General features: G+C 40.8%; 1 protein-coding gene across 1 annotated transcript; it reads right to left on the bottom strand.

Annotated features, from left to right (window-relative positions):
* Positions 1-12429: 12429 nt before the first annotated feature.
* LOC149407796 (Pentatricopeptide repeat (PPR) superfamily protein) lies at positions 12430-14232 on the bottom strand. Its single transcript, XM_089615456.1, has one exon. The coding sequence runs from the start codon at positions 14188-14190 to the stop codon at positions 12688-12690; it is 1503 nt and encodes a 500-aa protein (XP_089471582.1). The 5' UTR covers positions 14191-14232; the 3' UTR covers positions 12430-12687.
* Between the last annotated feature and the right edge of the window lie 11467 nt (positions 14233-25699).

Here is a 25699-nt window from a genome sequence, read left to right on the forward strand (position 1 = left end):
CAGAAGTAGGAGAACCACTCTACTTGTATATCGCCGTGTCGCACACCACAGTCAGCGGAGTACTCGTCAGAGAAGAACGAGGAGACCAAAAACCTGTGTTTTATATAAGTAGATCACTCGTTGATGCAGAAACAAGGTATCCGGCAATGGAAAAATTAGCCCTGGCCGTCGTCACCGCGGCCCGAAAGCTACGACCATATTCCCAATCTCACTCGATAGTCGTAATGACCACTCAACCTTTGCGATCATTCCTACATAGCCCCAATCAATCGGGAAGATTAACCAAGTGGGCCGTCGAGCTAAGCGAATACGACATCGAATATCGCATTAGAACATGCGCGTAATCACAAGTTCTAGCCGACTTCCTCATCGAGCTCCCCGCAAACGAAAGCAAAACCACAGCGAACAGCGTATGCTGGACCCTAAAAACCGACGGTTCATCCACAAAACAAGGGGCCGGGATTGGAATACATTTGGCGTCGCCACATGGAGAAGTGATCGAACAATCCTTCCGCCTGGATTTCACCGCCTCAAACAACGAAGCCGAGTACGAGGCACTAATCGCGGGATTACGCCTGGCAAAAGCTGTGGGAGCAAAATCCATATCCGCTTTTTGCGACTCGCAGCTCGTCGTAAATCAAATCAGCGGAGAATTCGAAACAAGAGACGAGCGCATGGAGGCGTACGCACAACTAGTAAAAGAAATGGCAAAACAATTTGAAAAATTTGAATTGACCCGAATTCCTAGGGGAGAAAATACCACAGCTGACGCCCTCGCCGCCTTGGCTTCAACATCAAATCCCGCAATAAGCCGAATCATACCGGTTGAAGCAATAAAACAATCTTCCATCACTACCAAAAGCGCGAGCATAATGGTAATAATAGAAGAGGGGGACTGGAGAAGGGATATAATCAGATATATCTCCGAAGGCCACACCCCAACAGATAAACAATTGCGCCAAAAACTAATCAGCCAAAGCGCAAGATTCTCCATAATAGACGGAGTGCTTTTCAAAAGAAGTTTCTCCGGAGTATATCTGCGGTGTATAGGAAAAGAAGAATCCAAACGCATCCTTTCCGTAATACACGAAGGAGAATACGGGAACCACGCGGCCGGAAGAGCCCTAGCCGTTAAAATAAAAAATCAAGGGTACTTTTGGCCAACCATGGTCGCCGACTGCGAACAACATTCACGGAAATGCGACCAATGCCAAAAGCATGCCCCAAATATCAAACAACCAGCCGAAGAACTATCCTTCATATCCGCTCCGTACCCATTTCTAAAATGGTCCATGGATATCGTCGGCCCCCTAGCCAAAGCACCTGGAAGACTGAAATTCCTCCTTATAACAACAGACTATTTTTCCAAATGGGTGGAAGCCGAAGCATTCGTCTCGATAAGGGACGTGGATGTAAAAAAATTTATTTGGAAAAACATAATTTGTCGACATGGAGCGCCGCAAGAAATAATCACTGATAACGGCGCACAATTCATATCAAAAGAATTCCGACGATTCTGCGCAGCGGAAGGAATCACTTTACGATTCTCGACGCCTCGATACCCGCAAGGGAACGGACACGCTGAGGCTACCAACAAAACAATCGTTAGTAACCTGAAAAAGAAACTACTAGCCAAGAAAGGACGATGGCCTGATGAACTCCCCGGAGTACTTTGGGCCTACCGCTCGAGTCCGCGAAGGCCTACTGGGGAAACCCCATACTCCCTGGTCTACGGTGTCGAAGCAATACTGCCCATTGAACACGAAATCCAAACAATTCGCACCATGTACGCGAACGATCACGAGGAAACTAACAATAAAATGCTATGCGACTCCCTCGATTTGACGGACGAAAGAAGAAATCGAGCCCTAACGCGCATGAGTTTATACCAACGATCAATCGCCCGATACTATAATAAAGGAGTCAACTTCTGAGAATTTCATACTGGAGATCTCGTATTGAGGAAGGTGTATCAAAACAGGGCCGAAGAAAATGCAGGAAAATTGGGAGCAAACTGGGAAGGACCATACCGAGTCTCAGAAATCCCACGAACGGGCGTCTACAAGCTTGAAACGCTCGACGGTATCCCAGTACTCAGATATTGGAATATCATGAACCTAAAGAAATATTACTGTTAGAAAGTAATGTCACAACAATCGAACTACGTAACGGCTTGATCCCAAACATGGGTACGTAGGCAGCCTTGAAACAAGGTTCAGCCCTCACCTAACATAAACAAGAACAACTTGAAACGAACAAGTTCGATTCAGATCAATTTGCCAGGCGCGGCGGATTCGACCTACACCCGCAAATGGACACGCCCAAGGCTTCGTTCACGCGTAGTGTACGATAAACCACTATGAACCTAACTCAATAGCAAAGAAAGGCTTAGAGTTTCGGTTCGGAAAAACATATTGTGTACAAGGCATAACCTGGTGGCACGCCGTATACATAATCCCGACACGACTAAGGGGTTCGACTGACGATGGCCGACACACATCATGCAAATAATTTGTCGACAATTAAACGCTATAGTAAATCAGTGCGTTCGTTCAAACACACGAACTCTAAGATATCGACAAAGGATAACTACGTATTGTCTATCAAGGCCGTTATTAGAGTAAAAACAAGCAAAGTATTAAACGAACATCAATAACATTTAACAAAATCGCGAAATATGTTCGAAACAAATGACAAGAGATAAAATAATAACGAAGAGAAATAAGTTCGACAAACTTGCCCAAATGTCAGGCCCAAAATGAATACGCCCACGCAGGGGCCCAAAACAAACTAATTATTTTGAAACTTGAAAAGAAAATGCGGGAGGCGAGGTGAATCTAGGCCGACTTGTCCTTGGCGAGCTCAGCTTCCTTTGAATTCTCCCCGGCCTCGTCGATCGACGTAAGTACGGCCTCCGAGCTGTCGAGCATCGAGCCGAACTGATCTGCGACCTCGGAGGGCCCGGGCGCAGGCGCATCAGGAGGAGAGCGATCGTCGTAAGGGGTGAATCGAGATCTTCGGCCCCGGCAAGAGAAGGCAAAGGAACGTTGTCGAGCTCGGTTTGAATCTTCGCCAGTTCATCCTTGGCCTCCTGCAATTCAGCAGGAGCGTCAGCGATCTCCTTGTTGACGACCTCCTGGAAGATCGACGATGCCGCCTTGGCTTGGTCGAGGTTCCGCAGGATGGTCGTCCTCTTCTTCCCGACCGTGACGAACTGGCGGTAGGCCGCCAGCGCCCCCTTGTACTTCGCCCCGGCAACCTTCCTGCCCGAGCGAATACCATCGTCCTTAGCCGAACGGTAAGCGCGGTACAAGGAATGATTTCCCGCCTTCTCCTTCGCCAGCTCGGCCTTCACCCGGTCCAGGTCGGACCCAAGGTTGCGATGGGAGGCCTTGGCCAAATCGAGCTCTCTCTTCAGATCGACCCGCGTCCTCTCGGAATCTTGAAGGCGATCTTCAAGATCCTTCACACGACGGGCGTATGTCTCCGCCTCGGCAATGAGGTGGTCCATCTGGCCAAGGGAACCTTGGCACTTCGTGAGCTTGTCCTCGGAAGCCTTTAGCTTAGTTCGCAGATCTTGGTTCGCGAGGGAGAGGCGGTCGTACATCACCTCGTAACCAAGAAAGCCCTTGTTCAGCTCGGCCATGAACTGCAAAGGAAAAGAGTTAGCCTTAAAACGAAAAAATATATATATGTAGTAATTCGAAACTTACCCGAGAGCCCGCCGCGCTGACAGAGCGGTAGTAGCTCGACCCGTGCATTCTGGAGACCATCGGGAGCCGGTATTCAGGGAAGTTGAACTGGCGCATGAGACACGCCGCCGCCGCCGGGTCGTCACAGACCGGCTTGTCGAGGTTCTAGTTGAACGCCAGCTTGCAGGAGCCCGGCGGAGACCGCTGCGGCTGATCGGAACCCTTCACGGCCTTCCCGTGATCGTCAGATCGCCCCTTTTTCGGGTCGTTCTGTTGAACGCCCTCTACCTCCTTCCTCTTGGCCTGAGAGGACGGAGTCGGCGTGGACTTGACCGCGGCCGTCGAGGCCTTCGTAACCTTGGCGGACGTAGCTTTGATGACCCCCGAAGAAGGGGTCTCAACAGATTTGGCGACCTCGGGCTCGCCGTCGAGCTCGATGAGCAGCGTGGCCGGGGGAACCACCATTGAAGGCTCCTGGAAGCTGGATATAGGAGCCGGCACTGTCGGAGCAGACAGGCTGGCCTCCTCGGCCGATCCGGATGTGGTCCCGGCATCACTGGCCGCCCTAAGAGCCTTCTTCTTGGCGCGCCAGTCTACGTCCTCGTTATTCATCTCGGACGAGGAGGAGAGTTCGTCTGAAGAATCGCCTAAGGAAAAATAAATTAAGTAATAAAACTAAAAACTGCGAAACAGGGTAAAGTTCGGAAATAAAGACTAACCTGAGGAAACAGCGGGCCAAAGATCGGCTGCTACAAACCGAGCTTCGGAGAAAGACTTCCAGGAGACTTCGCAAGCGCGCAGCTTCTGAACTTTTAGATTGAACGTGTCCGACGGAAACACAACGATCTTCTCTGCAAAGACGAAGACAACAAAATGTCAGTTCGCCCCAGGCATGTGACAGATAGCTCGCAGATCGCCCGAAAATCCCCCCCATTACCACAGTCCGTCTTCCATGGAACGGAAAAACAATCCTTCACCACCTCGACCGTCTTCTCGCAGATTTCGAAATAAAAGTATTTCGAACCCTAGTTCTTGTCCTTGCCAGGGACGTCAGTAACTATACCCTGGCGAGGTCGGTTCGCCAAATAGAAGCACACCGGATGGTGCTTTGAGTTGCGCTTCTCGACCAACAGACGACCGAGGTCATTAACGTCTAAAGAGACCCCAGCCTCTTTAGACAATAGCAACAGAGCCATCACCTGGCGAACAAAATTCGGACACATTTGGGCGAACTGAAGTCCCAAACGGTCACAGAATTCGATGAGCAGCCGAAGGATTGGAAAACGAAGTCCGCACTCCTCGAAAAATACCTGGTATGCACAAGCATATCCAGGGATGACTCGATCAGCGGACTTGCCTCCTACCTTCACCCGGAGTCCGTCGGGAAAGTTGTATCGCTTCCCCATGTTGCCAAGGTCGCGCTTCGTCAACAACGACGGCGACGACAACTCGCGATTGGGATCATCGCTCTTCCTGTCGGGTGCCGACATTTATCTTCACAAGGGCCGGTTCCAAAGAAGGAAAAGCAAGAACCTGGAATCGACCAAACCTAGAAGGCCCGACACCCACTAATATAACAGAAGGAAATCTCGAAAATTTTCACAGGCAAAAAGGGCGAATACAAAGAAATTCAAGAAACACAAAAGAAGAAAAAGAAGAAGAAGAAGAGAAAGTTGCGATTTTTTACCTATGGGATGTGAATGAATTGATATTAATGAGAAGAATCGAAGGGTCACAGCTTTATTTAAGCGTCAAATCGACGGTTGAGAATCCCGAGAAGATCGCTATGGTTTAAAAAATCTTTTGAGTTATCAAGGCACGGACGTAGCGACACGTGTCTATGGCGCCTGCTCAAAAGTAACCAAAAGGTAGAAATACCCGAATATTTCGTCAAATTTCAACCAAACTCCGAAAAAATCTCGGTTCGACAGAGTATATTCTATATTATTTTATATAATATAGAAGATACTGGGGGACTGATTGTGGGAGTAAATATCTCTCCCCTCTATCTAGCGAACTAGATCGACCAGGCCCACAACGAGTTCGGCCCAAAAGGAAAGATAATCGTCAGATCGGCCCATAGCCCAGTTCGGCCTAATAAACCCAGAATGGTCCAAGACGTTATTTCGAATAGAAATCAGACTCGACCCGGGCCCATAGACGTTCCTAGACGGTCCCGCCAAGGAATTTGAAGTTCGAAGTCATCAAAGAAACGGTCAAATCGCCTAGAAGAGTGGAGATGTGCGCAAGAATAAAGGATCGAAGACCAGTTCTGCATGTACACGTGCATCGATCTGAAGACGAAGGAAAGTCAGCAAAGTGGCTATAAAAGCTCATTCCATCCTCGTTCAGAGGGACGGATTTTTGGAGAGAGATTGCGATATTGTCTTCTGAAGCTTATTTTATGTTCATTTTCATTCGGATTTTTCTTATTCTGAGAGAGCTTTATTCGATTATCAATAAAAAAAGAACATCCTTTCGCCCTATTTATATCGTTTATTATTTTCTTTCGGATTCTAGTTCAGTCTTCATAAACGGATTCTGAGACCCTCTATTTATATAAATAAATATACTAGATAAATCGAAATAATCCAGTGTAGATTGTTGAGACGAGAAATCGGTTCAACACATCACTCAAAACAAATGCAGTTTTGGATTATGTGCTCTCTGATCTTTGGGGGGCAGCTAGAGTCTCATCCCATGGTTGCAATCGTTACTACATGTCCATCATAGATGATTACTCTAAAAGAGCTTGGTTCTACTTGATCAAGCACAAGAGTGATGCCTATGAGACCTTCAGAAACTAGAAGTCACTAGCTGAAAATCAAACTGGCAAGAAGATCAAGAAGTTGAGGACAGACAATGGGTTAGAATACTGCTATGAAGTTTTCAATGAAATGTGCAAACAAGCTGGCATCCAAAGGCATCACACAGTTGTTCACACACCTCAGCAAAATGGAATTGCTGAAGATGGAAAGAGCGAGGTGTATGTTACTCCATGCCAAGCTACCCATTCATTATAGGATGAGGCAGTTCGCACTACTTGCTATCTAATCAACCATTGTCCCTCCACCGCTATCAACCTAAAGACACTAAGCAAATGTGGTCAAGCCACAACACTGACTACTCTAAGCTAAGGGTCTTTGGGTGCACAACATATGCTCACATCAAACAAGGAAAACTTGATCCACACGCTTTGAAATGTATCTTCATTGGCTACCCAGAAGGTGTTAAAGGCTAGAGATTGTGGTGTCTAGAGCCTGGACAGAAGAAGTGCCTCATCAACAGAGTTGTTAGGTTCAACGAAGAAGACTTTCAAGGAAGAGCACAAACTGAAGATGATCTATCACCTTTAGAAGATCAAACACAAGATGGAGCCAAGTGGAGGTGGAGCTTCAACCAGAGACAATACAAGCCAACAGAGAAATGAATTAGGCACAAGATCAGCACCATGAAGCTGCACATGAACTAGATTAGAATGAGCAACATCAAGATCAAAATGAAGATGCAGATAATGATGTCAGAGACTACAACTTGACAAGAGACAGGCAAAGATGAGTCTCCAAGCCCACACATAGATTTGGCTATGATCTCCCAACCTATGTCTTTATGGCTGGTTCAGAGACACTTCAAGAAGAGCCTTATACCTATAAGCAAGCCAGCAAGCACCAACTTTAGAAGCAATGGAGAGAGACCATGTTGGAAGAGTTGAAGTCATTTAAGGACAACAAAACCTGGTCAATTGTTGACAGACCTCCAAACAAGAAGATAGTAGGATCAAGATGGATCTTCAAGCTAAAGGAAGGGATTGAAGGAGTAGAACAACCAAGGTTCAAGGCAAGATTAGTTGCAAAGGGTTTTTCACAACAAGAGGGAATAGATTACAATGAAATATATTCACCTGAAGTAAAACACATATTAATAAGAGCTATGCTTGCTCTTGTTGCTCACTTCAATTAGGAACTTGAACAAATGGATGTCAAAATAGCCTTCCTCTATGGAGACCTTGATGAGACTATCTACATGGAGCAACCAGAGGACTTTGTGGTAGGTGAAAACCAGTCTAAGGTTTGCTTGCTTCACAATTCTCTATATGGCTTAAAGCAATCCCCTAGACTTTGGTATTTCATGTTTGAATCTTTCATGATTAAGCATGGTTTTCATAGAAGCAAATATGATTGGTGTGTATATTTCAAATGTCTTAGAAATTCACTTATGATATATTTACTACTCTATGTTAATGATATGCTAATTGTGTGTCAAGATGCTTCTGAGATAGGCAGGTTGAAATCATGGTTGAAGAGTGAGTTTCTGATGAAGGACTTAGGTCATGCAAAGAAGATACTAGGCATGGAGATAGCGAGATTCAGAAACAGAAGAAGTTTGAAGCTTCATCAAAAACACTACCTGATCAAAGTACTTGATATGTTTGACATGATTAATGTCAAACCAGTATTTACTCATATACCTCAGCATTTTAAACTCTCTATGTCTCAATGCCCTATCAGTGAGAATGATGTAACTGAGATGTCTACAATACCATATGCTAGTGCTGTAGGGAGTTTGATGTACACTATGATATGTTCTAGGCCTCATCTCGCATATGTTATTAGTCTTGTTAGTCCTTTTATGTCAAATCCTGGAAAAGAACACTGGAATGCCGTGAAATGGATTTTTAGATATGTTAAAGGATCTTTAGATGATGGCATTGTCTATGGTCCTTGTGAGACTAACACTGTGCAGGTAAAAGGTTATGTGGATGCTGAATATGTTGGGAGAATAGACTTAAGAAGATCTCTGACTGGATACATATTCACAACTTGTGGTGGAGTTGTGAGTTAGAAGTCAAATCTTCAGCCTGTAGTTACCTTGTCAACTACTAAGGCAGAGTACATCGCAAACACTGAGGCTGTTAAAGAAGCCATCTGGCTAAAGGGTCTTGTTTCTGAGCTAGGATTCAAACAGAATCAAGTGCAGATTACGAGTGACAGTCAAAGTGCTCTACACCTCGCAAAGCACTAAGTCTTCCACGAGCGGTCAAAACATATTGATGTTAGGTTGCATTTTGTAAATGATATGGTGAGTGAAGGCACAGTGAAGATTGACAAGATTTCTACTGAATATAACCTGCATATATGTTGACAAAACCGTACCATGCAGTAAGTTCAGTCACTGCTTGGATTTGGTTCATGTTAAAAGTAACAAGGTAGAGAGGTCTTAGGGCCAAAGGACAAAGTAAATCAATTAAGTGATGAGAAGAAGATTCTCGACTTAGGTAGAGATTTGTTAGTTAGTTAAGCCATCGCATCCTCTTCTATACGTGGCAAGCATCTGAAGCGTCTGAAGCACAAATAGGAGGCAGACGGGACCACTTAGCTGGCAAGCTTCTTAGGCGGGTATATGTCTAGGATAGATTTTGGGTTTCTAATGTTGTTGTAATCATCTGTACTCTACTTTTGGGAAAAACACTGAAATTCTTGAGAGAGAAAGTTCTAGGATTAGAACCTAGGGCAAGAAGAGTGTTTTGAGAGAATTGTATCGGATGAGAGATTGAGAGTTTTCGTCTTTGATAGTTGAATGACTTTGAATACTGGATGTAGGTCTCTAGACCGAACTAAGGTAAAATATTGTGTCTCATTTTCTTTTCTTGCTCAAATTCACAAACAAAGCTAGGTCAAAGAGATTACTTGCACATGAAGCTATCTTGCGCGGAGTGAAAATTGAATTCAAATTGGGCATTTTCATAACAGTTTAGATTTTTTTTGGCATTTTAAGAGTTACGTGTTGTTTTTATTCCCTCTCTTACGTTGACATGACTGCATATTAATTCCACAAAAAATGATACATGACCCATCTTTTTTTTCTCCTCTCTTTTACCTCATAAGCGTAAAGAGGGAACCACAATTTCAAGAAACGTTTCGTAGGTTTTTCTTTGGCATTTTGAGAGTAACTTGTCGTTTTCTTATCACTTATGTTGACATGACATCATATTAATTCCACAAAAAATGATACATGTTCCACCTTTATTTCTCCTCTCGCTTACCTCTTACGCGTAAAGAATCACAATTTCAAAAAACATTTCGTAAAGGTTTTTTTTTTTTTTTTTTTTTTTGCATTTTGAGAGCAACGTGTCGTTTTTCTTCTCTCTCTTACGTAGACATGACAACATATTGATTCCACACAAAAATACACATGACCCATATTTCTTTTCTCCTCTCTTTTACCTCTTACATGTGGGTCCCACGTTTTCTCTTTTAATGATTTTTTTCATTTTCGTCTAATATATATGTGGGACTCATTTCCTCTCTCTGGTGTCACATATGTGTGTGTATATATATGTATATACTGTTGGAATTTTGTATATATGTTGCACAGTAACATATATATATATATATATATATATATATAATATTATACATAGACCATATTTTGTATGTATTTAATTCAATAGTGGAACCCGGGTTGATTAAACTAATTTCGATGATATAACGTTATGTCGTAAATTATTTTGTTGTGTTGTGTATCGTGTCTTTATAAATAATATATATATATATATATATATATATATATATATATATATATATATATATATATATATAAACTCCATAAAATACACGGGTGGCGTGGCATTAAAAATGCCAAAAAAAAAACCCACAAAAGGTTTTAGATTAATTATATGAATTTGAGTATATACTTATTTTCTCTTATATTTTAATATTGCTTAGCAAATACCAGAAGAAGAAGAAAAAATAGTAACCCTAAGAACTATAAAAATTATGTTTGGTATGTTTCGTATATAATTTTAATACACGTTAAACTTGTTGCTCGAGAAATTTTTTAGGAAATTTTATTAAGCATACTTTTAATTGCTTAGGCTTTATAGTTTAATAGTTACTTTCCATTTTTTTTTTCCCATTTTTGAAAAAAAAATACATCTTAAAGTAAGACATTAAATTTAGAATTTTAATCCTGCAAATCACAAAAAATTGATATAATTTAAAGTATAAATATTTATTTATTTTTAGCCAAAAATAAAAAATAAAAATTGGCCGTTCCCCGCATGGCCGAATTAACTAGTATCCCTAAAATATCAGATTATTATTGCGTGTTATACACTTGAGCAAGGAAAAATTTTAGACCACACAAAAACAATGGCAGCTCATTTACAAAACCAAAAAAAAAAAAAAAAAAAAAAATCATTCATCCTTTACCTATATGTTTATTAAAGGGAATGATCAATAAAGAATACTATTGAATTGCTTTACATACCTTTCCTGATATTAAGTATTTTTATATAATATTAGAGCTAGTTCCAGAAATGGCATAGTCACGTCTCGATGAAAACCAAGTTTTTAACTATGAACCCTGGCCTACGAAGCACATAAATAGCCATCCCATTACGATCAATAATCAACTCTAGAAATCAAGCTCTTATTGTACGTCTCTCAGAATCCAATTAATTACTTTAGAGATAACAAGTCACTACAATTACAAGGGACATGTTCTCACCGGTATTTTGAACAAATTAAACACCAAACACCTAAAAGACTTGACAACCTTCCAAATCCAGCTTCTGATCTCTGCTGGGATCGCCAAGACCACTAGTCTCTTGGCTCCTTGCTCAATTAGCAAGGTTGTTCTGGTCATCACTGTTGGCCTTAATACCTCCTACGAAGTCTTGAAAGCAATTGAACAGGCATTTTCCGGTAAAACCGTGGAAAAAGGTGTGATTATCTAACACCAATGAAATCATGTATGGATTTCTTAGCCTTTGCATATCACAAACTCACGGAAGAAGATCAGGTCCAACACATTCTGGCAAGCTTGGGCAGCGAGTATGACTCGGTGGTGGTCTCTATATCACCACAAGATCGGAGACTTTCACCACCAATGACGTCGGAGCTCTGCTCTTCAGTTTTGAGGCCAGACTAGAGATGAATCCACCCTTAGCTCAAAGACACTTCTCTGTAAAGTGTAAACCTAACCGCTTAGAGAATGCCAACGACAACTTCACCTTGAGCAGATGGGGTCTAGGCAACAACAGAGGAAGATGAGAGTTCAATCCCAAGAGAAGTGTACAGTGTTAGATTTGTGGAATACATGGCTATTTAGTTAAAAACATGCTACAACAGATTCAACAGCTCCCACGGCTACAACAATGATGACAATAACTATCAAAACAACAGCAATAGATGTTTTATGGTTTAAATTATTATCACACGAGTTCAAGTCGAGAAGACTCAAAACCCCATTATCTGGTGCAACAATCTCGGCACCGTTTTCTTCTCAGCAAATCGTATCCAAAATGCTCGGATTAACCATATGGACTTGGACCTCTAAAACGTGCGAGGAAAGGCCTCGTGAAGACTCTCCAAGTCCAGCATCTTGTAAGGTAAGATCGGATAGCGGATACTCTAACAAAGCCTCTTTCACAGAGCTTCTTCGACAAATTGAAGAACGAGCTTGGAGTAACTGCATAGGGACAACTCCAAGCAAAGGGGGTGTTAATATACCATCAAATGGCATCTCATTATCTCAAGATGTCGTCTAAGGATAAACGACATCAGTGCTTCTCACCAGCCCATTGATGCTAACTAACAGATATTCCCTAAAATACCCTGTTACCGTTGCTTGTCATGCCATTCAGAGATACGACATGGAGCAAGCAAACTAACAAATATTTCCTAAAATACTAGACCACACAAGGACAATGGCAGCTCATTTATAATTCATCTATAAACAAGAATGATCAATATATCGTATTATTGAGTTGCTTTACATACCTTTCCTGGCATCAAGTATTTCTATACTTAACATGACCTCTTACGTGCTGATTTTAAGATTGATTACTAAAGAATTGGTTGGATTTAATATCTGTGTGGACTTCTTGTGATTTCACATCAAATAAACTATCACAAGATCCATTTCAAAATCAATGAATAATGAAACAATAGTTCATATATACTTTGTCAAGTCCATTCGTCCTCTTAACTTATCACCCTTGGCGCACAAACTCTCCGGCAAAGAAATGTTGAACTTCTCCGTCGACTCGCACCGAGCTCGTCCCGGGTACTTTTCTCACGCCCCGGCGGAACGCGTTGGCTCGGTCGGCCTTCCCTAATCGTGCATACATGTTGGAGATCGACACATGGCAGTCGGCGTTCCCCGGGTTGACCCGGGTCATCTCGCGGACGACTCTCTCCCCGAGGTCAAGATCATCGCCGTGGACCCCACACGAGGCGAGGAGGGATCCGAGGACGACCTCGTTCGGCAGGACCCGCATCTGGGTCGCAAAGTGGGCAGCCTCCTTGACCCGACCGGCCCGCCCGAGAAGATCCACCACGCATGCGTAGTGCTCCACCATGGGGCCCACCAGACCCCGGAAGTGGGCAATGCCCGAATCCACCAGGCCCGAGTGGCTGCACGCGCTCAACAGAGAAGTGAAAGTTAGCTCGTCCGATTTGACTCCTTCCGTCGTCATCCGCCGGAAAAGATCCTCCGCGGCCTCGCCTCGCCCGTGCACCGCAAGCCCGCCAATCATCGCATTCCACGTCACCACGTTCTTCATCGGCATCCCGTCGAAGACTCTGATCGCGGACTCGATTCTCCCGCACTTGGCGTACATGTCGACCAGAGCAGTCTCGACCATGACGTCCGTCTCGCCGTTCTTGAGAGAGTAGGCGTGGATCCACTTCCCGGCGGCGAGATCGCCGGAGAGCGAAGCGGCGGAGAGAATCGAGCAGAGTGTGACTCGGTTAGGGCTCAATCCACGGTCGAAGATCATCTCGCGGAGGAGATTTAGGGCTTCAACGGTCGACCCGGCGGCGATATAACCGGCGACCATGACAGTCCATGCGACCTCGTTCCTCTCCGGCATAGCGTCGAACACAGCTCTCCCCTTCCGAACGCCTTCCAACCCAACCGTTCCGTCCAAAATCACAGTCCACGAAACAACGCTCTTCGTCGCCATTAAACCAAAAACCCTAACCGCCGAGCTCAACCTCCCACACTTGACGTACACGTCCATCACAGCGTTGCAGACTCTAACGCCGGATCCGAATCCCTCTTTCTCCGCCGCCGCGTGAATCGCCGCTCCGGCCGCGGCGTCACGGAGCCGAGAGCTCGCGTTCAGAGCGGAGACCAACGCCACGTCATCGACCTCCACGCGGCTGCTCCTCATCTCGGCGAAAAGACGAAGGCTATCTCCGGGATCGAGGCAGAGCATTAGCGCGGTCCAATCGGCGGCGTCTTTGTGCGAGGTCGGAATTTGGTCGAACAGTTTGCGGGCGTGGGAAGGGATTTTGGAGGCGGCGTAGAAGTGGAGGAGTGCGTTGCGGAGGAAGGCGTCAGGGGAGGCGAGAGCGCCGGTGGTGGTCAGGGCGGCGTGGAGATTTTTTCCGGCGGCGACGAGAGAGGTTCGGCGAGAGCATGATCTGACAAGAGACCGTAAGTTGTGGGGAGAGAGCGTAGCGATGACAAAGCTCACTGGCCATTTCATATGCTATTGTTGCCTACTCACTAGAGAACGCGAGCAATAATTTCGCTGTTCATTTCAGCGTATGAAAGTTTTTATTAGAATAAATGACACTCTTGCCCCCTGGAGTTTGCCACGTTTTTCAAGTTGGTGTACGTAGTCTGAAAACGATTTTTTTCATGTTTAAACTTTGTTTTTTAACGAGTTCAATCCTTCTGTCAACAATGCCGTCTAAAAGTCTGTTAGAGTTGCACGTACACGCCAGGTGTGGTCGAAATTGGGTGAAATTATGCAAATGCCCTTATACAAGAATAATATTCAATAATATATTATAAAAAGTTTTTTCTTGTATTTAATGTTGTTTGGGTTTATGTGAATGATTGAATCGATTCAATTTCTTATTCTCGAAACCCATCTCACAGACCTAACTCGTGTTTACCCATGGCGAGTGAGAGCTCCTCAACGTCGAATCGGAAGAAATCCAGATTCACAAATCCTGGTCACGACGAGCGAAGACGAGAGTCCGGTCGAGGGACGCCGACGTGCACTTGCGGCTTGAGCGGTGTCGAACGAACGTCCTGGACCCCCGATAACCCGGGTAGAAGATTTTTTGGCTGTCCAGAATACAAGGTTAGTTTCTATTTTAGAATTTTTTTAATGTATGAAGGTTTGGGTTCATTGGAAATTGTGATATTGTTTCAGAAAAACATTTCCAAATGTTGTGGCTTTTTGGAATGGATCGACCCTCCTATGTGTAAGAGATCCGTGCAAATAATTCCCGGGTTGCTTAATAAGATCAATATGTTTGAGGAGGATGTGGTTGCTGAGACGAAAAAAATGAAGAAAATAATGAAGTTGGTGGTGATGGGATCGACGCAGTTGATATGCGGTTTTCTGATAGCTAGTGAATTAAAAAAAATTAAGTTGTTTCTATTTGTTATCATAGTTGTATTATGCATGTTGTTGCTGAAGTAACAATGTAACGGTTGTGATGTCTATGACTGTATTTGTGGCTGTTGAACTTGTTGTGATTGTGAATGAAAATGTGATGAGAAAGACATGGTTGTTAGAAATCTGTTTATTGATATTGTAATTGTGGTGAATGCTGTGTACTTGGTATGTGCTAGTATGACCAAAATATAACATATAAAAACTTCATAGAATCATAGCCGAACTAGTTTTAAAAGAAAGAGTAAATACTCCATGATACATTCACAAAAATCAGTAGCCATAATAGTTTCAAAAGAAGGATTACAACTCTTAAAATGTCTATCCTGGAAATTGTTTCTAAAGAAGGAGTACATCTCCTAAAATCAGTAGACATAATTGTTTTTAAAGGAGTACAACTCCTAACATTCACATAATAATAGATAATTGTTCCAAAATAAGGAGTACATACTCCATAACACAAGTATGTAATACATAAAAGGTAGCTTCAAAATACATGTAACTTGCTTATCAATAGCTTGTAATTACTCCTTGAATAAACCTCTGGGGCGCATCGAGGGTTCACGCCTGGTGTTGCGGGTCCTAAACCTGGGGCTTCTCTGCATATCCAAGTGGTCATTAACGTTAAATGAAGTTTAATACTGCAAGTTGGATGGAGACACTACGACACGCAAGTTGCTTACCCTGAGCACGGCTGGTTGACTGGGTTGTGCACTTGTCTTTGTTGGCTGTGAAGATGTTTGAGCTTGAGTAGTTTGAGGTCCTTGCTGTGTTTGGCCTCTGCTTGCACGTTGTTGTCTCTATAAAAGTGCACACGTATACGCAAGTTTAATATACGTAACAAAATTGCACAAATACTTGAGTATAAAACAAAAGAGTAACATGTTCTTCTTGTTGTCTCCGGTAACAAGTCTTTGCATTGTGCCCAACTTTTCCACACTTTGAGCATTTAATAGACACATATTTCCGTGTCATGTGCGTACCCTTTTGAGGAACAACTTCGTCGTGTTCAAGACGCCTAAGCTTCTTAGGCCTACCGGGCTTAGCTCTATCCGGTGGCATCTCCATGGGAGTGAGTCGTGTTCTTGGCCATTGATCAGTTGGGTTAATCGGGTTTATCATGTTGGTGTACGTGTTTGTATAACATTCTTTCTTGTACCACGGAGAGACGTACTTGAGTGGATCGTCATGCTTGTGCCAAATACAACTTATTGCGTGAGCGCACGGTATTCCTGCCAAATATAGAGGTTGAAGTTCATTACAGATAAGTATGACATAATTCTGAAAATATTCAATTTAAATTTAGAAAATCCACGTACCCGACAAATCCCATCTTCGGCATGAACAAGTAGAACGTGCGAGATTAACGGCATACATGGAACCATACACATTTGAGACCTGGTAATTTGATTCTCCACACCAATATGCAATGTTCTCTGCACTAAGAACCTTATTTGTTTCCAGAATTTTGTATATCCTTGGTCCAATTTCGCAAAACCAAATTCCTGTTGAATTTCTTCAGTTTCATGGACTGGTTGTGTCTCATTGTCAACAGGATCATGGACTGGTTATGGCTCATTGTCAACAGGATCATGGACTGGTTGTGGCTCATTGTCAACAGGATCATGGACTGGTTGTGGCTCATTGTCAACAGGATCATGGACTGGTTGTGGCTCATCACCGTGTTGTTGCTCCTCATCCACACGTTCAGCAGCTACATTAGCCCAAGCCTCTTCAAACAGATCTGTCATGTCTAGATGTATTTTATCCTCTTGCTGTTGTTTTTGTTGCGCCAACTCATCTTGGTCTTCTTCTATCATGTCATCCCAAGCCTGCTCAAACATCGCATTTATGTCTACACCTTCTTGAACATGATCACCCTGTTGCTTGTCTTGATCATGCTCACCATCATGCATTTCTTCATCAGGTTGACCACAGTCTTGTTGTACTTGTTCAGGCTCTTCTACAGCAGGTTGTGTGTCGTCTTCACCTTGCTGGAATACATTGTGATCTTCCACATCAATTACGTCATGAGTTGCAACAACCAAGTCTTGGTCAGTCTCATCTACATGACATGTATTTGGTGATTGTACTGGGTGATCACAAAACATGTTAACCTCCCAAGATGTCTTAAGAACATCAGAAATAACTTCTAACAAAGTCTCGTCATCGTCCACATATTCCAGCTTTCTTTGCCTTTGAGGCTTAATGAAGTACAAAGCACCCGCCCAGTAACCAAGCTGATTCATCAGTATTCCATCCAACAATATAATTGACATCCGGTCTACGTCTGCGTTCTCAAATACTGTTATAGACCCACCAGCGTAAGATGCTGTGCCATTGCCGAATGCTATGGAACCCCCGTGATAAAGATTCAGTTTAAACTTGTTCAGCAACTCCTCTGAAAACAATATCGAAAATATTTAAGGTTAAACAATTTAGTAGTTACTTCTCAACAACACACAAAACACAATAAATATGAAACCCTAACCGCATGTCCCACAAAAACAAAGACTCAGTGGTCCCCAAATAAAGTAAAAAGGATTCAAAGGACAAAGACAAAGAATATTTACTCCTTTATAAACTGGACCCCCATATAGAACAACATCTTTTCGGCAAAAGAGAAATCCAGTAGAGATTTTGTCGTTTATTACTTACCATAACACCCAGTTTGAAGTGGGGTCTGATTTGATGCACGTGGGGTCCGATTTGATGCACATTGCCGCGTCGATGATGAATAACTTTCTTCTCTCCCACTTCTTGACTGAGGACTGACCTTCGAAGGCGATTGTTCTTTCTTTTTCCCCCGCGCCGGAGATTTTGACTTCGACGGAGTGGTCTTGTCCTTCATCGGCGATTGTGCTTTCTTTTTCCCCCGCGCCGGAGATTTTGACTTCGACGCCCTGGTCTTGTCCTTCATCGGCGATTTTCCTTTCTTTTTCCCCCGCCCCGGAGATTTTGACTTCGACGTACTGGGCTTGTCCTTCATCGGCGATTTTTCTTTTTTTTTCACCATCACGATTTAGGGTTTCTGTCTGTCGAATCGAATGGGTAACAAATAATTCTTCATATATCCAAAACGTTTGGTATTCTTTTTTTTTTTAATTATTTGTTATTTTAAGAAAACGTTTTATTAAACAATTTCCTTAAAACAATTCGAATTCATATGCATCATTACTATATTGCCCCTTGTTTCATTGTCACGTGATTAACATATGCCTATTTGACTGACAGAGTTATGAAAATATTGACGGAAGGACTACATGGGTCCAAAAACAAAGTTCAAATATGAATAAGATCGTTTTCAGAATTCGGGGACTAACTTGAAATATCTGCCATAATATAGGGGGCAAATATGTCATTTTTCCTTTTTATTAAAAGAATTCAATTTTTAACTTCTATTTAAAAAAAATACTATTAGTCGCCCCAAAAAAAAAAATAAGAGCTATATCCATCATGACACCGTTTGACATAACTTTATTTTAAAAAAAAAGAGCTTTTAGATATAATTTTTGAAAAAAAAACTTTTTTTTAAGTGACAGTGTTTAATAAACTATTTCTGGTAACAAAAACTGATTAGCGTTTGGTAAAATAAATTTATTATAGTAAAAAAACTAAAATAAAAATGTTCTAAAAAATTAAATAATAATTATGAATATACTTATTTATATGCATATATATGAATTATAATTATAAACTAGATAAATATGGACAACAAAAATTTATTTTATTATTAATATAAAATTATTTAAATTATTGACAAAAATTTAAACTACAAATTTATTATTTCTACTAAACTTGCAGCAATCTCATCTCTTAACTTGTCTATACTACTCGAAGAAATCTGACGCTCTTCATTTGGATCCTCAGTTGTGTCGTTTCATCCCCTTCGCCATCGCCCTCTGTCTCATCGAATATTTCAAAATTCATCTCTTGTCTTGCATGCATTCGAATATAGTTATGCAGTGCCATAGTTGCGATAACTATTTTTACTTGATTTTTGAATGGATAACTCGGCATGACTTCAAGATTCTCCATTTTTTTCACACTCCAAAGCTCTGCTCGTGACGCTTCTCAGAGAAGATTGCGTGTGATTTAAGAGTTCTTTGCTTATAGTAGGTTGAGTTCGCCTCGCACGAAAATGCTCTAGATGGTATATTTGACCTTTATACGGACCAAGATATCCAGGCAAAGTAGGATAGCCACCGTCTACCAGATAATACTTTCCAGTGACAGATCAAGTGGAATAAAATGATTTTAGTTTAAACTGTATACAAGACAAAGCAATAGAAAAAAAAATTATAGTCATACCTTCTTAAGGTGTTGGAAAGCTAATCTCAGTATCACGAAGAGCGGCGGAGAATACCCTTGAATCATGCGCACTACCTTCCCAACCAGCATACGCAAAAGTGAATTTCATAATGAAATCACATACAACCAGTACATTTTGTGATATGTGATAGGTGCGTTAATCACGCGGAAAACTCCTATTTTTTCCGACTAAATCCAAGCTTGTTCTCGAGTATTTGTGATGTTTTTTGTGTGTTTTTGAGAGACTTATAGGTTTTAGAGGCCAATGAGGTATAAAAGAGGTTAGTAGATCATCACGTGAAGTAACAGAGCAATTTTGAGAAGATTCTAAGACTTTTCGCCAAGTTAGAGCAAAGAAGAAATACAGCGTACTCTTGTGAACAATTCTGAGAGTTTGAAGTAAAGATTTTGGATAATCCAATTCCATTATTGGATAGAGCTCTCTCTTATCTTTCGAACGCATATTTATTTGCAAGAATTGGACATCGGAGCTAGGAGTTATGGCCGTTACAAAACTGGTGCGCACAGGAAGAAAAAGCGCGCGGCGCAACCCAATGACCTCGCGCCGTGAGGTTCCAAAAATCGCCGAAATCGATCTCCGAGCATGAGGCGCTGAACGCGAGGTCCGCCGAGATGTCAACCTCGCGACGCAGCCCTCAAACCACGCGCCGCGAGGTCCGCCGAGACAAAAAAAGAGGAAACGCGGATTTGGAGTCGATCTGAGCCGTTGGATCACTTTTAATTACCCAGTCTGCTCCGAAAATTAAGAGAAACCCAAGGATTTTGACCTAGGCCTATAAATACATCTCTCAGTCTCTTGTTTAGGGATCTTAGCACTTTTTTTTATTGTTTTCACTTTGTGTTTGAGAGAGATAGAGAAAAAGAGGAGAGTCGTTCTTCATCAATTCGCGCCAATTACAGTTTTATTCTTCTCCTTTACTCTTGAACTCCCGTATTTTTAATTTACAATTAAGTATTTAATTATGGTTTCTTCTTCTTCCTATTCTTTTATTTTATTTTTGTTTTCTCGCTACGCCATGAACTAATTCCATTAAGGACCATGGCGTAGCGGGTTTAAGATTCGGTTATGGATATGATTTAATATATTGAAGTTCAATTTTCATTCTCTACTACTTTGCTTAATTCAAATCTGTTTTTAATGCTTGATCAAGATTAGCTACCTTGTTCATGATTTTGTACTTCAACTTGATGCTTGAGAAAGATTAGGTTGTTAGCGTTTTGGTTTGAATTGCTATGATGCATGCCTAGGCTAGAGATAGTTAGGTTGCCATAGAATCACGTGAATACTCTTGATATTAATGCATGTTTTTGTTAGGGATTGAGATCGAGAGAAGATTTTCCTAATTTTGACATAGGTTGTTAGATGCTCGAGAGAGATTTAGCAATATGATTATGTGAGTATGGTTAGCAAAGAGTAGTGAGTTGATTATTGATTGTGCGTGAAATTCGTATATCCAAACCGTTGAATAAACCCGTGAAGCCTTGGTCCTTAGCCTCTATTTCTGCTTACAACTTTTATTTGAGTATTTTGTTATTTATTTGCGTTAGAACTTGTCAATAATTTGTGACATCTTTCCATCTCATCTTTAGTTCAATTCGTGCTAGTTGATTTATTTGTTAATTAAGCTTGTTCCTCGTGGGATCGACACTCGTACTTAAGTCACTATATTACTTGAGCGACACGTGCACTTGCGCGCGTAAAAACTGCAACAATCAGCAAGTTTTATGAAATCGAGTCCTATGAGACATAATATATCCAACGTCTCTTAAAAATATCAACTTATCGTCTCACAAGAATGTTGAAACATCTCTTGCACTAATCAGTTTCCTAGATCATGTCTTAGAATCAGTAGAGTCATATTCCTAAAATCTCTAATGCAGTCATATGTCTTGAACCTTTGAATTCGCGTAACTCATTTCCAAGTTATTGCATAAACTTATGAAAACCTCTTTTTCCATTATGAACATTCGTTGGCACCGAATTCTGTTTCCCCTCAACATCTCTTGAAGGAAAATATGCCCCCTTTTTTTTAATCCATACAAGGAACTTTATGTATGTATGTATGTATGTATGTATGTATCATAATAAATTTGCATCAAATGAGCAATTTTCCGCACAAGGACAATGCGTTCGTGATGTTCCTTTTTGAAAATAATGTTGAACTCGTCATCTGATGTGATATCCATTTGTTCCTGAAAATGATGATGTAATATCGTAAGACTAAATAACATTTGATGGAAACATTATTGATACTACAAAAGTATAAATAACTTAATGTGTAAAAAAAATAAGTAACCAAGGAATATAAACGAGACTAGCGTTCTCGTATTGTTTGATTATTATAGTAAAACAAAATAAACAACAAATGCAAAACAATGAATGTAGTTCTCATATAAGAACACTTATTTAATACAATTGATTATACTCGTAAGTGAGCCAACAACTTTGAGTATGTGTATCTTTCATCGTTGTAAACATATCTCTCTTCTTCCGACTCTGAAATAGTCTGGTCGCAAAAAGCCACATTGGATGTCCTACTTCAATACCAAGCAGCAATTACTTTAGCAATACTAATACCAGGCAAATCTTTGCGTACTACGTATATGGTGTCGCTTCGCTCTTCTGTTGCCTTCACAAGACGTTAAATTTGAGAAGATAATGTGGTCGCTCCACTAACTTTGCTCCTTCCACCAGCCTTTTTAAACTTTGGAAAATTATTGAGGTCTAGGGGATTTTTGTTGTTGTTGTTCACATTCTTTTGAGGATTCGGCTGAGATGTCAGCAGTAGGAAATGTCTCACTACCATATATCGTAATGACGAGGGTTAGTTGTAGATGAAAATGCATACACTCCAGTTGCAACTATACATTTGAACATCGTATCTAGTTTATCTTCGAAGTTGGGTGAAATGCCTTCTTTGCGAAATTTTCCGAATTTTTTATTCTCCTACAAAAAAAAGTGTTATCTTAGTTGTAATATAAATTTTAAACTTGTAAATTTATCGATACAAACCTTTATTTTACAACTCCACCACTCTTCACTTGCGGCAACGGTATTATTGTTATCATTCCATCCAAGGCTAGTTCTTTTCCGATCAATTGCTTCAAGAGTTTCCATTCACCTTTCAATAACTCCAACTTATTTTTCACCTGAGCTTTATCGTTTACTCTTTGTGTTTTATGAGAAATATTTTTCACCATATTCTCCCATCCTATTTTGGTGAAGCTTGTTCCCGGTCGATGTCCAGCTTCAATCTACGCAATACATACGTTGCATAAGATATCAACCGCATCATTATTCCATATTGCTTTCGTTCGTGATCGTGTATCTTGATTTTCAGTCATCTACAAGTATACATTTAATTCAAATAAATTTTTACTACATCAATAAAATAATATTTAAAAAATGAATTATTTGTACTATATAACATCAATTTTTGTAATGTTTTATAAAAAAATATAGACTCCCAAATTTTATTTGAAACAACCCCAGCACTATAAAAATTATAAAAAATTGATCTACTTCGTTGAGGGAAAACAAAAGCTCAGTAGAAGTCTATAAATAGATTGGAAATTATAACTTGGTATTTATAAATTGACATTTTTCAAGTGTTCAAACCCTTTTTTAAAAAAAAAATTCAACCTCCCACTGAAGCTCATAAAATTAATTTTAAAAATATAAAAAAGCTAATAAAAGCATAGTGAAAATATAAAATTCTGTCTTAAGTGAGTAAATGGATATTTTCTACTAGTATGTTATTAGCAAAATGTCATGTAAATATTTTCTATTGTCAAGTCGGATCACAAATATTTCTTAAACAACCCAAGGGGTGATATGCGTATGTTTATCACTTATTCCCTTTACTCTTATGTGAGTCTTCTCTCTCAACCCTTTCTCTTGCCGACAGACTCGTGAAATTTTTTTAGAGAGAGAGAGCGAGTGAGAGGCACATAACGTCGGGGAAACAAAATCGATGGTCAGAGCTCGCGATCGAGGTAAACTCTAGTATTTTCTTCAAATCTGTTGAGCTGATTTTTTTGTTTGTTGGGTTTTGAGCTCTAGGGTTTCTGGTTTGGGGGTTTTGAGCTGATTTTTTTTCAACCTTGAGATCGGCTACGAGATCGGTGTCGGAGTATCGGAAGAGGACATGGTTGACGTGGACAATGTTTGCCGATGTATGCTTTTTATTTTTATTTTTATTTTGTTTTCCCTGTAAATCTCAGATTTTTGTCATTTGACTCAAATTCCTGATTTAAATTTTTTTTTTTTTGGTATGACAAGGAATACAGAAATAAAGAACTTATATCATCCGCAAGATAAGAGAGAGGCTCTTTTTTATTACTGTAAGTGTTAATAATTCTCTAAAACTCCGTAGCCTATTATTGATTCTGGTGATTAATGGGTGTGGGTATTAGAAAAAGGCTTAGGGTTTTTCTGGATTTTCAAGGACACAATAATTATGATAAGTTATCTGACCTTGGTCCAATTTGATCTCTTTTAAGTTTTAGAATGTCATTCTCTTCTCATCCTTAGACAAGATTTTTTTTAAATGTAAAAGCCTTGAAGAACAACCTTGTTGAAATTCGTAGGCTCCGAAGAATTTAGAAATATGAGTATAAGAAATGTAGAAAATATTGGCTTGTGACATTTGGTCAACTAGGTCTAGAATTAGAAGCCAAAAATTGTACACGGCTTCTTTTGCAGCTTAGGATTAGTAAACTCTATTGAGTTTATTTAGAAACCCTAACCTTGGTTCTGTTCTTTTCGGGTTTCTTGGAAATATTCTGAGACTGATTAGGAGAGATAGCCACGCGTTGTGCATGTTTGATTTTGTAAATGAAATTCTGTATTTTATGAAGTCGCAATATGAGATGTGAATTCAAATTATTTATACACTTAATTTGTTGAGATTTCTGTTGAGAAATTTTAGGATATTTGTTTATGTTTTCTTCTTTGCGTCTGGGTTTCTATAACTCAGTGTACGATAGGTTAGAGAGATTCTAGGAGGAATAAATGATTTTTGAGGATACACTAGAACAAATATAAGCATCGGGTGCGACAGTGTCGCACCGAAAAGTAAATTCCACAGTGAAAAATATTCGGAGGGATTTAGGGCCCGCTTAAAATTTTGAAACCTTTAGGTGCCACAAAGTCGCACTAAAAAGTATTAGGTGCAACATGTCGCACCTAATACCCTCTTAGGTGCGACTTGTTGCACCTAATACCATTCCGCACCAGAAAACTAAATTTGTAGTAGTGATATATGAGGATAAAAACGTAATTGTGTATTAGGAGGCTTAAACGATTTTGAAAAATCTAGGATTCCTAGCTTTTAAGACTCACGTACGATTTTAGAAATCGTTTTTGAAATTTTTTCAACAAACTGTTTCACCAAACACCGAAAAATGGTTTAGTTTTTCGTAAAAACAAAAATAGCCTAAAATAAGATGTGCCGAACACACACAATAATGAGCTGTGCTCCTCCCAACTTTTACCTAGAGAGCGACACGTGGTCATTCTTACGAGCGACAACGATGATAAACTGTCGTATATCAGGAACAAATGATGTGATCAGATAAACATAAAAAAAGAATATGCTGAAGAGATACATTCAGGCAGCAAATAGAAGAAGGACATCCTATAGCACTGCAAGGACAAAAGCCATCTATTTTACAATACATTATTTATACACAAATTGTTGGAATTGATCTAGGGTTAAGAAAAGATTTAATGCTTCGAGCAAGCGGTAGAATTTAAAAATTTTCTTTAAAACAAGTAAAACGTTTTTACTAACCTAGACAAAGAGCAAGTACACATAAATCAAAACTATTAATGAGCATTATATGTTTACTAACCTTTGAGAAGCTTGAACGTTGAGAAGCCTTAGGATGGTTGAAACGTTCGTCTCTCCTCGCAGCACGTCTCTCTTCTTTCCTCGGAAACTCGAGCAACCACGAAAGTTTCTATCACAAGAATCACTCGAGAAAGAAAGGAATTAGTGTGTGGGAACTTTTAAACACGACGACTCAAGAACAAGTCTAAGAGTCGAAGAGCTAAAACACTAGGTCAAATGTGGACATAGGTGCCAAAAAAAACGAAAGAAAACTAGAGAGAGAGAGAGGGAGATGGGCGGGCCACCACAAGGTCTAGAGAGAGAAGCTCTCAATCTCTAACTTATGTGGGATGAGAAAAAATGAGAATGAGGCCTCTATTTATAGGGGAGGGATTACCTTCAATAAGGTAGTTTCCTCA

The sequence above is a fragment of the Urtica dioica genome, chromosome 1, assembly GCF_054948205.1.
Source record: "Urtica dioica subsp. dioica isolate 48M chromosome 1, U.dioica_male_clone48M_v1_H2, whole genome shotgun sequence".
Taxonomy (NCBI): domain Eukaryota; kingdom Viridiplantae; phylum Streptophyta; class Magnoliopsida; order Rosales; family Urticaceae; genus Urtica; species Urtica dioica.